Here is a 14,874-nt window from a genome sequence, read left to right as displayed (position 1 = left end):
ATGGCTCTCTTCTCTCTGTTTGCCACCACACCTCCCACTGATCCTCTGGACCCTCATGCTCTGATTAATTTACAGGAAGCTCAGTCATGGGATGTTTGCCTGTGCGTGTATGTGTGTGTGTGTGTGTGTGTTACACCATGCTGACTCAGCCTGATCTCCAGCCCAATACTGAGACCCTAGTAGACCAGAAAAGACAACTGGCAGCATGTTGAGATGCTCCTGCTGGTCATACGTGTTAGGTTATTTGGTTTGAGAGCAGCAGTAAGCTAGCAGGGAGGCCACATAAAGTACGAAACTCATAAGCTCTGCCGTCTACATCATTTACTTTTCCTCCGTTGGAAGTCCCCTAAGATGACTCTCTGTTCATCAGCCTGGGCTGTGTGTGTGTGTGTGTGTGCAAGGCACTGTGTGTAAGTAGTGAAAGAAGCTGTACAGTCTCCCTTACTGCCACCAAACACTGCCTCTTCTGTGTGTCTATGTGTGTGTGTGTGTGTGTGTGTGTGTGTGTGTATGCGTGTGTGTGTGTGTGTGTATGTCTGTGCGTGCATTCGCAGATGTTGGAGACACACCATTTTAAAGTTCAGTATGACAAAATAACGAAATCCGCTCGAATTGTGTTTCCGGCATCGGGCCATAGTAACTAATGCAGATTGCATATGTTTTATTTACCCCGGGATTTAGAAATCTCTCCTCTGTGACTCCAGCGAACACAGTTTTACTTGTCGTTTTAAAACTTCGGAAGTTCCATTAGAGTGTCAACGGTGACGTGTCTATGCATAAGCCGAAACACTCTAACTATCGCTTTCGCTGCACGCTCTGAGCCAAATGCATAATTTAAAAGCATGCAATTACACATTTCAGGAACACTGACGATCAAAAACCGATATAACTATCTTTTAGTAACTGTTTTAACAATATCCGATGGCAAAAGGGATGGTTGCCCTTCCATGTGGACGGCGGGTTCTGTAGATTTAAAAGGAATATCGCTTCCGGGACATCGGGCTGCAGCTTTAGTTTTCATTCGCGATTTTCAAACTTGAAACCGGATGAACCGGGTTAGCATCTTTTGAACTGAATTGATTCTGAGGTTTTCTGTGCAAGATCTCCCAATAATTTCAAAAAGAAAAAGAAAGGAAATGAGAGAAAAGTGTCAAAAATGGTAATTTCAGGTTTGGGTTTTGCCCAAAAGTATCCAAACCTGACCCAAGTGGTGTATTTCTTGGATGTCCGATGATAACAATCAGGGGTTACGCAACCCAGCGATTTTCCAGGGACTTAAATGCAGTGCGGTGGCACGCATGGAGGCGAGAGCGCGAACACGGCCATGAGCATGATTTTATTTCCCAGAAGGGCACGTCTTACTGGAGTCCATGCTTCCCGACTCCACAGTGAAACTCGCTGGAGATACTGTTTTGTGACAGTCAAGAAGAAGTCAGAGATTTACTTGCGAGCCTGTTACTAATCAGACTCGACGCTCTGAGGGACAAAACAAGAAAAATTGATGGCTCATAAATTTCAAGGTATGAATCGAGGGGGGAGAATTTATCCGTTTTGCCAAAAGCGCCAGCGGGCGAGCCCGGGCCGGAGCGCCGACGGTCAAGAAGCGATGGTTGCGACGGGGGGGGCCGCAACCGTGGAGGTCATCCGCCCGGCGGGGCTCCCTCTCGGAGACTCTGAGAGCGAAGCCCCGCGGGTTGCGGGTTTGACCAGGTAACAGCTAAGCAAACAAAGCTAACAGCTATCAGACCCCAACACAAAGGTGGTGCGCGAGGCTTCATGAAATTCGCGACGAGGACGGAGATGTGCTTCCAGGAAACTTTTCCTTTTTGTTATTTATGCAGGAAGATGACCGTAAATTACAAACTTTACATATCAATCATGGTAAAGCAGTCTAAAAATGTGTCTAGAGGGGGCCTTTAAAACAGTCTGACCGTTACACGGATGAATGTATGAGTCTATGTGGTTTCCTGTGATCCCCTCCGCACACAGCCCTGTGTAACTAAGAAGAAACTGTGCTCGTGAATAACTCAGACCAACATCTGACGTGTGAATAGACGTGTCATTAAGCAGGAACAGGACCACAAGATAGTGTGTGTGTGTGTGTGCAGCCACATACCTCTGTATGGTGTTTGTGTGTATGTGAAAGTGCGATAATACCGAGTCGCGGTGTCCCAAACTCAAAAGGTTTCCTTCATCTCATGCAAGACCCTACAGGTATGTGGCCGCCCCCCAACCCTCCTCGCCGACCCCCCTCCTCAACCCACCACCCTTGTGGCTTAGCCTTCACCAACAAGGCCCGTATTGTAGAGAAGGTAAAATGATAGCGTTCAGGGACAGGTTCAGCTATGCGATTACCGAGACAACCCCTCTTTCTCTCTGCCTTCCCCAGTAAGCTAAGAATGCATTCATCCATTCATTTTTGTGGGAGACTTTGTATGTGTGTGTGTGAGAAAGAGAGAGGGGGCGGGGGGGCAGGTAAATGAGGGAGGATTTTATCTGGAGGATGGACAGAATGAAGGCAGTGACGATGTGACCGAGGTAAGAGGTCAGAGAGGGTATTCTCACGAACGGATCCTCCATTTTGGAAATAAAAAGGAGGTGATATTACAGCAATCTGCAATTTGCGGATATTCGAGAATGTCTGTTTGAGGTGGCTCGGTTTTAAACCTCGATTTATGCTCAAAGGTGGTTTTTATGTGTGCCTGTGCCTGACGGGACCAGGCGGGCCAGAGGTGATATTGGATGTTTGAAAAGGAAATCGGTAAAATCAGACTAAATACTCACAAGTCAACCTTTATTAAGTCAAGACCTAAGCAGCGATGCTGTCCGTGTCCTACCTTGTGTGTGTATCTCTGGTTCACTGTTCCTGGGACTGCTGCGAAGTCGCCTCTCTGGTTTCTTTCCTCCAGGACTGCCGACTCCACCTCCTGACCCCACTGACCCGAGCGATGGGGCATGTGATTTGTTGCTAGATCATGTTCAAAAACAGAGCAGTTAATCATATGGACAGAACTATGCACATTTTTTTTTTTTTCCCATAACCAAATCCTTCCCAGAGACTGTTTTCCATGTGAAATAACCAAATGTGATGTAACACTGGCGGAATAAAATCAGCGCCTGCCAGTAAGAGACAAATAAAACAAGAAAAAATTAATTAAAATAAAAAAAAAAAAAAAACATATTTTTTTCAGAAGTTTTACAAAAGAAAAAAAAAATTTACAAAAAAGTTAAAAACCACACCCCAATTCACAATTTGACACAGACCCTGAATATGATAAATAAGCTGATCACTTATTGCTATTGCAATGATGAAACGTTTACGTTCTCTCAATCAGTCACTATTGACAAATACGCCTGATATCCGTGTGACAACATTTTATGTGCAACGTTATAACCGTCTCGGCCCCGAATTCTTTTAAGGTGAGAACTGTTTGGGTTTTCAAGGCGGCCCAATGAGCAGCTTGGTAAGCAGGGTTTATCTTGTTTACAGTGGCCGCCGCTGCTATTACACCATCCAGCTGTGAAACGGAGGTCTGATATTCTTAGTGAATTTTGACTTTCCAGTCAGAAACTCGGCTTTCGGTTTTCCCGGCGATGTCATTTTGCCGCCCTGGTAATATATGGTATGAGACATAAAGGATGATTTAAGGGTTTCCACGGTGACCGCCTCCCACCTTCGACCGGCGCTGCAGCGGTCATGCTTTGGGGCTGACTGGGCTAAACTCAAGTCCCTTTTTCCCAGCTCACCGATCACTTTTCAGCTGACAAGCGGCGGTTTCGTGTCAAGAACACAACGAGCCGCCTCAGCTCAGTGAGCAGGCAGACGTCAGGGTCTGAAATACGCTCATGGATGTACGTGCCGGTAATTAAACATTTATGTGGGGGGAAAAAAAAACTGAAAATACATTCCACTTTGTTTGGCCCTCATTGCACTCATATGTTAATAATACTGCAAACCTAAAGACGACACGACTCAAACTAAATCATCAATCGTCATCTTTTGAGAAAAAAGGGACTGAACATCAGTGCGTTAATCACAATTTAAACATAAAACAGGCAGTAAGTTCACCTGTATCCGTTGTGTGCCGACCCCAGGCTGCTCTTGTAGAGCGTGGAAGGAGGAGAATTCAGTCGATTCTGTCGCTCTAGTCTCTGTTCCTTTATCTTTTTGGGCTGTGGCTTATTGTAGTCCTCCCTGCCTATAAAGTTAGACATCCCATAGACTGGAATGATTTCTGGTGGGAAAGGAGAGGAGATTATTTGAACTGGTCTCTTGCCAAATCTTTTTTTTAATTATATTTCTTTAAAACGGATCGATGAACCCTTTCGGAGCGTCCATACCTGGATCGCCGTACATGGGGGGAAGGTGGTGCTGGTAGAACTGGTGGTGGGGGATTTCCCCGGGGCTCACAGGGGGGTAGAAGGAGTGAGAGTTGGGGATGAAGTGGGGGTGAGCGAGGTATGGGGGCAAGTGGTGTGTGGGGGACAAAGCTGGAGAATAGGAGGGAGGGTAGCACTCTGGAGACTGAGGGGTCACCACCACCCTGCGGACCCCTGTGGTATCCTCCAGCACCTGCAAAAAAAAACAAGAGCGGAGCAAATTTTTAAAAAAAAGGAAAAAAATCATGATGCTTTAGGAATTTAAACGCTGAGACTAGTTCACTTGAAATTTCGGTTACCCTTCCTGCTCAAGACATACATAAAACTCTGTAGAATAAGAGTAAAGAGAAGATGAATGATTCGATGAATGAATGAGGAAGTAATTCCTTTGACTTGGTCTTCACTGATAATCATTTCCTTGCTTGTGCGTTCACCATTTTTTAACTTACAGGACGGTCTCAGAAAATAAGAATATTGTGATTAAGTTCTTTATCTTCTGTAATGCAATTAAAAAAAATATATATTACTTTTTCATGATATTGTAATATTTTGAGATAGGATTTTTGAGTTTTCTTAAGATGTAAGCCATAATAAACAATATTAAAATAACAAAAGGCTTGCAATATTTCAGTTGATTTGTAATGAAGCCAGAATGTACAACATTTTTGTTTTTGTTTTTGACAGAAGATAAAGAACTTTATTACAATATTCTAATTTTCTGAGACAGTCCTGTACATCCATTTATTAATTTTCAAAGCCTTGTCATCATATTATATTAATTTTTATTATAGTATATTTAAGTTGGGTGAAATGGATTACAAACAGCTCTTATGGGTGTATTTCCAAAATCATGCTCCAATATCCTGCTCCCAAAATAGATCAAAATCAATGGGATAGTGAGCTAATCTGATTAACATGAAACACACAGTGAGTGAGTGAGTGAGATGGGATGGGAGCCCATTACATCCCAGAATGAATTCCTTCACAGACAGATAAGGACAACACAGATGTGAAATCAACACATCGAGGAGTCCGCCGTGAGGGATGTGTTCCAAACACGCGTGTTTACATGCACCGTCTGCAGGAACCGGCTGTTAGGATTTTCCCGCACGTATGCATTTGATGCCCGGAGGTGCAAGTCGGAGAGATCACAACAAAGTGGCAGTTCCGTGGATGTTGATACGGACTATGTTCTTGCACTCTGACGAGGACGTCTGCGTCAAGCAGACCATAAACAACATGTGGATCGTCACACGAAAATAAAACACAAAGCTCAAGCCAGCAGAATAATGTGTCATTTCTTTTTACTTTTAAATGTTCCCGATGCAGTTAAACAAACGGAATAAAAGCACTGTAGACCTGACCTTTTGAAATAGTGAAATCCATTTAAAAATTAAAAAAAAATATATAATTGAAAATATACACCTTGTTGGTTTTGAATTATGCAACTTCATTTCTTGCAGATTTTCAGAAATATCTTCAGTGGATTCTCGCTCTTATAAAAAAAAAAAAAAAAAAAAAAATCAAACATTTTATTTTCATTGTCTGCTATATGAGAGCACGAGATAATTTTCTGGACATTTCTTCCTTCCACATGTGCATGATGGTTGATAGATACTGTATATTACACACAACTCGCCAAAAAGGAAATTCATTATTTTTCTTTAAATACGTGAAGATTGATATTATCCAAATCCTATTTTGCTGTGTCGAAAACTGTTATAATTTGTGCTGAACTGCAGATGGGGGTTTATGATAAGGGGGGTTGGTGCCGATGGAATGTACCATTTGAGTACAAAACAAGCCATACAATACGGTCATCAGATGGTCTACACAATTCAATAACAAAAGATTTCAAAGGACTGCTTCAAATTACCAGATTCAATACATGTATATACATTCACTAACTGGGACACACACACACACACACACACACACACACATTCCAGCTATTCAGACACTTTCGCAGACCCGCATTCCTTGCAAAGAGCAAACACACACTCCCTGCAGAGAAGGGAAGTCATCTGCTCGTTCCTAACACACACACACACACACACACACACACACACACACAATAACACCAACCAAAACCCCCCAACAGACATTGGCAGGTAAGACAGGGATCAACAGACCCTGTGCCAAAACAGGATAGACAGGAAGAAAGACGGGTGTATTAAAGAGGGTCAGGAGGGGAGGAAGAGGGATACAGAACTAATCCAAGTGAGAAAAAGAGAGAGAGCCAAAGAAGAACAGGAGGCCCCCCATCTGCCCCTCATTCCCTCCTCTCCTGCAGAGGAGAAAAACAGTGTTTACGGAGAAACAAGGGCAAAGTCCCAGCATGACTACATGTGGGCCTGACCTGGATGCCCACGTAACGCTTTTGGCCAGGATGTGCGCATGCGTGTGCGTGCGCACACACACACACACACACACACACACACACACACACACACACACACACACACACACACACACACCTTCCAATAAGCACATTCGAGATAGGAACAAAAATGCATGCGCACGTACATATACACACCCAGGATGACAACTCAACCATTAGTACAAACCACGAAGGACAGGGGCACACACACACACACACGCACGCACGCACGCACGCACGCACGCATGCACGCACGCAAAATCCATCTGTCAATGCAGAACTTTCCACCGCTGTAGTTCTTGCTCCATCCATTCCTACTTCCACCCCCACCCCAAAAGCCCCACGCACCCAGCCCCCTGTCTCCCCTATCAGGCTTGTTTATGTAAGAGTGACAGTGTTTCCCGCTCACACTTGGCCTGGTCCCTAATAACACACACCCACACACAAACACAAACACACACCCACAGTGAGCCAATGACCTGACTTCCATTGGCACACAAAAACAATCCCACCACATGCAGACCACAGATGGATTTGTCAAGCTACATTTGTGAGGACAGAACAGTGACTTGTTTTGATCCACTCACTTTTATTTTCTGCTGTTGTGGGGAAAACCAAAACTTTAACTGAGTAACAATTGCAAAGTGACTGGTAAATTTTCCTTATAGTGCAACTCGATCTAATATTGGGTGTGATAAAATAATGCCTTGTTAACAGGAAAAAAAAAACACAAATGGAGCATTTCCCTGCTTACTTCCACACAAACCTCTCAAAAAATGCCTCACAAAGCCAAGGCACAATCACTGCAGAAGTGCCAAACAGAGAAAAATGGCTTTTTGTCTTTTCTTTCGGAAAGAGACTGCACCAAATTGATACACAACTCGAGGGTGCGTCACACATTGTAACACACGGCCAAAATCTTTGGAGAATCGCACCCTGTGCTATTTTGTTAAAAAAAAAAAAAGCTGCTCGCATTTTACAGTTTTCTCATTGAATGCTTGATGCAGCACCGACCGACCATGCTAATCTTTTCCGGGAGACACAAAATCTCCTTCAATTCTCACTTAGCTTCCTATCCATGCACAATTCCGCACGTTCTTGGGGAGCTTGTAGATGCGAAGCCGAACGCAACAAACTGAGCAGTGCCACCAGAAGTCGTCGGGGCGCAGTGTTGGGCGGTATGTTCAAGCGCAAACAGCGAAATGAAAACAGAAAAAGAAGACAAAAGGGTATTGGTATAACCCAGGAGACAAATTATCCAGTCTGAGACGGAACTCGGAAGTGAACCCCGCACTGCCCTCTAGCAGACCTGCAGCTTCACAACCAGGGAATTTGTCAGCGGTGCATTTGAAAGCGAGACCTGGTAGGCCTATTTACCTGGGTCACGTCAGCATATAGACCTATTTATGTGGGTCACGTCAGCATAAAAGAGCGTTAACAAGGTGCGGCAAGTAAAACAACATGAAGCCAAAACTGCTCCATGGTCAAATAATGTCAAACCATACTCACCAGTAAATGGAAAGGAAAGTCTTTCAGTATTTGAGACATCCCAGGAACAGATGAGCGCTATTACACTAGTGTTACATAATGTAGCTTCAAACAATTTCTCTTTTATTAAAAAATGTGTAAAAAAAACTCAGACAAACATTACTTGTACAGGTTTGCAGAATAATTAGTGTTACCTTCTATGTTGCCCTTAGTTGCCCTGCTCACGAAACATTGTTTATCACGTCGTAAATGTCAAAATTGTACTGACACCTGAAATATGTTCTCCAAGGTGCTGCCTGCTCTCAGACAAACAGTATAAATGATGTTGGATGAGTGCATTTTGGATTTTCACTTTAGTGATGCAACATGTCTACGAAGGTTGTCGGTCATCAATATCATGGATAATCGTACTTAAATCACAGCGTGGCAACTCGACTTTATCTTTTTTCTCTTGAAGACGTCTAACCTGTCATCCAGGAGGCTACTTCAGCTCTACTAGACCGTGGGGAGTTTCTGCTAAAAAAAAAAAAATCCAACCCAAAACACTGGGATTTGGTTGGTTCCAAGTTGAGATAGTTTGTTAATGAGTTGGTTTTCAGAAACAAAAGCGGTTGCTCTGCTAATGTGGGCATTGTTTTGGTAACAAAGGCGCAAATTCCGAGGACTCACCTGAGTTAGAATCTGAACAGATTCTAGAATCTCCTAACTCACTATTGTGAGTGCTATTGTGCTATTGTTCGTAACCCGAGACAAACCCACACAACAACGTCTTTCCCAAATGACCCAACAGCAAACCTAAACAGTGATATACCTGACTCTGCCCCCAAGATCTAGTGGAACTGAAGAAGCCTGTCAGATGAGACGGCCAAATGTTGTCAAGAGGAAAAAATAAAACCATATCAAGTTTTCACAACGAGATTCGAAAACAGCAATAACCTGCTAAATATCATCATTCAGATTACTGTATTTTCCGCACTAAAAAGCCTGTTATCTTCTCCAAAACCGACAATGCGCCTTATATATGGATCAATATTGAGCCGCAAGTACGGGAAGCAGCCTCCTACTCCATTTTGTCCCGTAGAAGAAGTAGCACGCGGTGCATCATGGGATATATAACTGCGCCAAGTGTGCATTTTCATTTCCATTTGTGTGTGTGTGTGTGTGTAAGTGTGTGTGTGCGCGTGCGTGTCGCCGAAGTAGCAGCGGTAAAAACGGTAAAGGGGAATTCCAGTCCCACACCACTTGTGTTTGTATAAAGACCCCAAAATGGCACCTTTCAAGAGGCACGCTTACAACGCAGAGTTTAAACTCAAGGCGATCAGGCACGCAGTAGAACACAGACAGAATTCAACATTAACGAATCAATGGTGCGGAAGTGGAGGAAGCAACAAGATGACCTGCGCCAAGTAAAGAAGACGAAACAGAGTTTCCGAGGAAACAAAGCGAGATGGTTACACTTAGACGACAAACTTGAACAGTGGGTTGTTGAACAGAGAGCAGCAAGTAGAAGCGTCTCTACAGTCACTATTCCAATGAAGGCGACAGCGCTAGCTAGCGACATGAACATCAATGAATTTAAGAGGCGGACCTTCTTGGTGCTTTCTTTTTATGAAAAGCTTTGAACTTGGACAAATGGAGTTGGAAATAGATTGTTCTCAACCAAAGCGGCGCAAGTACCGGTAAGAGCTAGCGGTACGTACGGTACCATATTGTGAATGCACTAACTTGTTTTGGAGTTGTCAGAATGTTGGTTTGTATTCTATTAATAATGTTTGATCTACTTATCTGACTATTTTGTTGACATTCCCTTTAGCACAGCTCCATTTAGTGGATGCATAACACAACCCCTGCCACTACTGTAGCTTCTATTCTATGAGCCTTATAATGCGGCGCGCCTTTTATATGATTTTTTTTTAAATAGGCCATTCATTGAAGGTGTGCCTTATAATCCAGTGCGCCTTATAGTGCGGAAAATACGGTACTATGCAAGTTCTAAATATGTGCCACTGACAAAAACAGTTGTTTCAGATATATGTGCAATGAGTTGCCCCCCATTGATTTAGAAAATAAATATTTAGTTGCACTTTATAAAAATAGGCTAGCTTCACCATGTTCGCCGTTGTTCAAAGAGCTACATACAAAAGGTTGTTTGTGCTACAACAACCACAAAACAGATGATAAAGATTTTGTAAATGACGTTATTGTACTTGGTTTGACAATAAATTTTCACCAAAAGTATAAAACAAAGAAAAAAAAAAAGGGAAAACATGGTTCTAAAATGGAAGTAATTTAGGATAAAATGCTACACAGTGAAGATGGTGGAAAAAGGCAGACCTTGCAGTTTGCCTTTATATCGCACATCGACGGTTAGCCTGCCTTCCATCACGTCTCGGTTGCAACCCTCGACGATGACAGCTTGACTAAATAGAGACCCTTTAATGTCAAAAGTGAAAACGTCATCTGTTTTACTCATGAAATCTGTTTGCTTCGCTTGAAAAGCGAAATCCAGAGCCGGCAACCCCGGGGAAATCAATGTCATTGTTAACGGATGAGTTGACGATTAAGTCCACGGAGAACTTTGATCTGAACACTGGCTCGCGGCGATCGATCCAAAATATCGCCTGACTTTAAAAACCCTAATTGTCTCCGTGAGATTTAATGGGGGCTCGAACTCAAACATATGTTGGGAATATGTTTATGACAAAGTGGAAAAAAAGGAATGGAAAAACAAACCTGTGAGATGTATCCAGGGGGTACATGGATGGGCGGGATTGACCCATTGGGGGACATCATGGGAACCTCAGCAGGACCTGCAATGGAGGAGATGATTTATTTATCTAACCAGTTCGCTCGCGTCTGGAGTCAATCCGCGGTGACACCGATCAATCAGCAAAGTACAAACAAAGGCAGACACTCACACAAAGAGAGGCGGGGCCAGGATGGCTAATTTTTTAGTTTCATTTCACCATTTCATTCCATTATACGATTACTTGCATGTATTGTTATATTTATCTCAATTGATGACCCAACTATTTAAGTTCAGAAACCTATTTTTTTGCCCCCTTTGATACATTCTACATCCCCAGTAACTCTATTTGGTCATTTCCATAGGTTTGTATAGTATAACTTCTTTACAAAATACAACATTCATGGCGATGACCGCACTAACAAGAGCACCGTGATAGATGACATCCAGCACTTGATGACACATGGACGCGCAGCAAGAAAAAGAAATTCCAATCCAAGAACCCGGGAAAATATAATAGAATTAGCAGATTGACAATGATGTTGACTTTTCCACTAAGTTGTGCAAACACACACACACACACACACACACACTGATGTCTCTGTCTTTCCTTCCCTATGTCTCTCTGTGACGGAGGTCTGTGGATGGTAAAGTCATTGGGACCCCATTGGGATGGATGGAGACAGACCTGACCTCAGAGGAAATCTCTCTCTGACTAACACACACACACACACACACACACACACACACACACACACTAGGGCCTCAACACCTAAAACACACACACATAAGCAGAGTGGGAGGCACGATCATTGTGTCCGTCTGTCCTTATAAAACCAGTCAAGCCTGATTTAATATTTAAAACCTAGATTGACAACTTGTAAATTTCCTCCAAAGTAAATGAAATCGTGTTTAAAACGAGGCTTCACGATCTGTATCGCGGTTCAAATCCTCTGGCCTGAGAATCCTGACCCAGTGAGGAAACACTCCAACCAAAAATAGAAGAATCCTTAAAATATACATGGCTTGTTTAGGTTTAGAATAAGATCATCAAAATTTATGGAATTAAACACTCCACATGGCGCAAACCACAAAGTGCAGGTTCGTTTCTGAAAGTTTTGCGCTCTGCGAATGTGAATATGTCTGTGCGAAGAAACGATGCATGAAATCCTGATTTTTTTTTTTTTTGCTTGTTTTTTTTTTTTTTTTATTATCAGGCAAAATGACCCTTTTCATTCATCTTGTACTTCACTCACACCCGCTTTCCCACTACACCCCCCTCTCTTTAATCATACAATCTTGATTTCTTTCCCAAATTCAAATGCCGTCACCATTCCTCGTCCTATTACCCACTATTTGCAGGAATTCCTCCATCATCAACCCCCCTCCTCCCCACCTATTACTCCATTCCATTGCTGCCGTTTTCTACTAAAATATTACTCACTTCATCCGTCCCGCACGTCTTTAGTTCGCTCATTTTCCCATTTGTTCCTCAAGCATGCCCGCCCGCCCTCCCTCCCTCGCCGTCTCTCACCTACTTTTCCTTGCTGCTCGTCGGGAGAGCAAACAGCGCACGGTACAGTAAACATGCACGGCTGCGCGCACACGCAAAAAAACAACCTGAGCAATGTCTGCAGTGTGGGCTGCCATTCATGTGTTTCTGTGTGGTGAGAAGGTCACAGGTACGGAGAGACAGACCTCCTTCAGTTCTGTCTGCTCCCCCGCCTCGGTGACCAGGAGGGATATGAAAGTCCTCATTGAGCAGAAGGTCATAGCATGGGGAGAACACACACACACACACACACACACACACAAACACGCACACACTGCTCATCTTAATCACTTCCCATCACTGCTTATTGCACATTTTGCCGCCCGCTCACACACTGTCCCAATAACACACTCTTGGTGTGCATCAGTTGGCTTTTTTTCCACTCTCTCAAACAGACACCCATGCACATGAGCATGCAAGCACATACACATAGGTGCGTGGTTGCGCGCGCGCGCGCACACACACACACACACACACACACACACACACACACACACACACACACACACACACACACACACACACACACACACACACACACACACACACACACACACACACACACACACACACACACACACACACACACACACACACACACACTTGGCAAACAGACATGTGTTTGGACAGTCTGTGCTGCTTCTGTGCTCTTCACTCAGCAAACAGCAGCATTCCTCTGCTCTCTCTCTCTCACACACACACACACACACACACACACACACACACACACTCACACACACACACGGTGAACATTCCCATCCCTGGCCCCCAGGACTGGACCCAACAGGCCCAAGTACCCCCCCAACCCCTCCCCAAAATACAAGACACTCTTTGTCCACTACCCCTCTAACCAGCCACACACACACACACATATACACACACACACACACATACACACACACACGCGTATGCACACACGCACGCACACACGCATGTGCCCTAAGCCATATGGTATTAAAGTGAGTTCCATTTAGTGAAGCTGAGGATGATTACACTGCCTTACGAGTATTAGAGTACCAGTGTGTGTGTGGGTACGTGTGTGTGTGTGTAACTACATTTGACTGAATGTTGTGCACGGTACACATTACGGCAACGTCACTCTCTTGTCCTTTAAGCACCACAAATAGTCATCACTTCCTCTGTCTAATCCTGCTGGAATTCCAGACGACACAGCGAACCAAGTCCCCTTTCACTCCTTTTCTTCCATCTGTTGCTCCTTCCGTTTCCGACTGTCAGAGGGACCGGGTCAAAGGTCAGCCATGAGGTCACATCCTGCGTGTGGGATGTGGGTCACTTACTTCACTGACTGATTCAAATGTATTGAAACAGGAGTCAAATAAATCACGCAAGTCTTGTTTTAAAATCAATAAATGACTTGAGTGACCTTTTACTATCTATGTCTATCAAAATTGACATTTTGAAAATCTATCTGATTATTTGGAAAGTAAATTTGTGTGTATCCTATCAATGCAATAAAAAAATTAATTTCTAAAATGAACCCCTGGTGAGTTATTATTTCATAATGAGAGGATTCACTTGACTGGGTAAATGCAAAAGTAAGTGAAATAAAAACCTCAATCCGCAGTCACATGGGCTCTCACCTGGCGGCTGCTGATGAACACACACACACACACATGCACATACACGCACACGGACACACACACACACACACATACGCACACCTGTTGCAGGGAAAATGTGTGAGGCAGCCAACGGGATCAGGTGCTGAGTGGAACAATATAGCGCATGGATATATATCACTGAAAACAAAAAGGTGGAGCTTCTTCGCAAAGGAGCGAGAAAGGAGACCTCCGTGTTCCCATACAGAGACGCCGCTTTCCGGTGTCGCTTATTGAAGGTGTAAAATGCATGACCTTCATTTCAACTGGTTCTTCATGACCTTGTTTAAAAAATTTAAAAAAAAAAAGGGGGGGGTGAGAGATTTAAAAAAAAAAAAAAAAGCAGGCTAATATGATTTTACGCTGGATTTTACCACCTTGCCTTTAAGCTTCATTTCGAATTTTCTTCCTGTAGCTCCGGAGGAGGCTGTTATTTATTAAACCACCGGCGTCTCGGGCCGATTCCTCAGGTTGTTGAGAGACAAAGCCACCCAACAAACATTATTCTGGAGATTAGACACAGGTGTGTGTGTGTGTGTGTTTAAAAGGATGGGAGTGTTTTCCATCAGCTTCAGTGTCACGCAGTTGGCCGGCAATGCGTTGGCTCATGCCTTTTGTACAACGCGGCAAAAAAGGCACAATACATTTTGACCTTCAGAGTTATATTGTATGCCTGTATCGCTACACAAAGCACGGGGAAATCTTTCAT

At 43.7% G+C, this 14,874-nt stretch overlaps 1 protein-coding gene across 1 annotated transcript in view; it reads right to left on the bottom strand.

Moving 5' to 3' along the window:
- Positions 1-14,874, bottom strand: part of fndc3ba (fibronectin type III domain containing 3Ba) — a 104,378-nt gene that overhangs the window by 42,623 nt on the left and 46,881 nt on the right. Inside the window, exons 4-7 of the mRNA XM_086156364.1 lie at positions 10,982-11,058; positions 4,342-4,573; positions 4,070-4,235; positions 2,838-2,968 (exon numbers count right to left, since the gene is read on the bottom strand). Coding sequence (XP_086012490.1) covers positions 2,838-2,968; positions 4,070-4,235; positions 4,342-4,573; positions 10,982-11,058 — 606 coding nt within the window. The remainder of the gene's footprint in view (positions 1-2,837; positions 2,969-4,069; positions 4,236-4,341; positions 4,574-10,981; positions 11,059-14,874) is intronic.

This window comes from Fistularia commersonii, chromosome 1, assembly GCF_037954325.1.
Source record: "Fistularia commersonii isolate RoL2024-O1a breed Wild chromosome 1, RoL_Fcom_v1.0, whole genome shotgun sequence".
Classification (NCBI taxonomy): Eukaryota; Metazoa; Chordata; class Actinopteri; order Syngnathiformes; family Fistulariidae; genus Fistularia; species Fistularia commersonii.
Note: the sequence above shows the minus strand (reverse complement) of the source record. Positions and strands in the feature narration are given on the sequence as shown.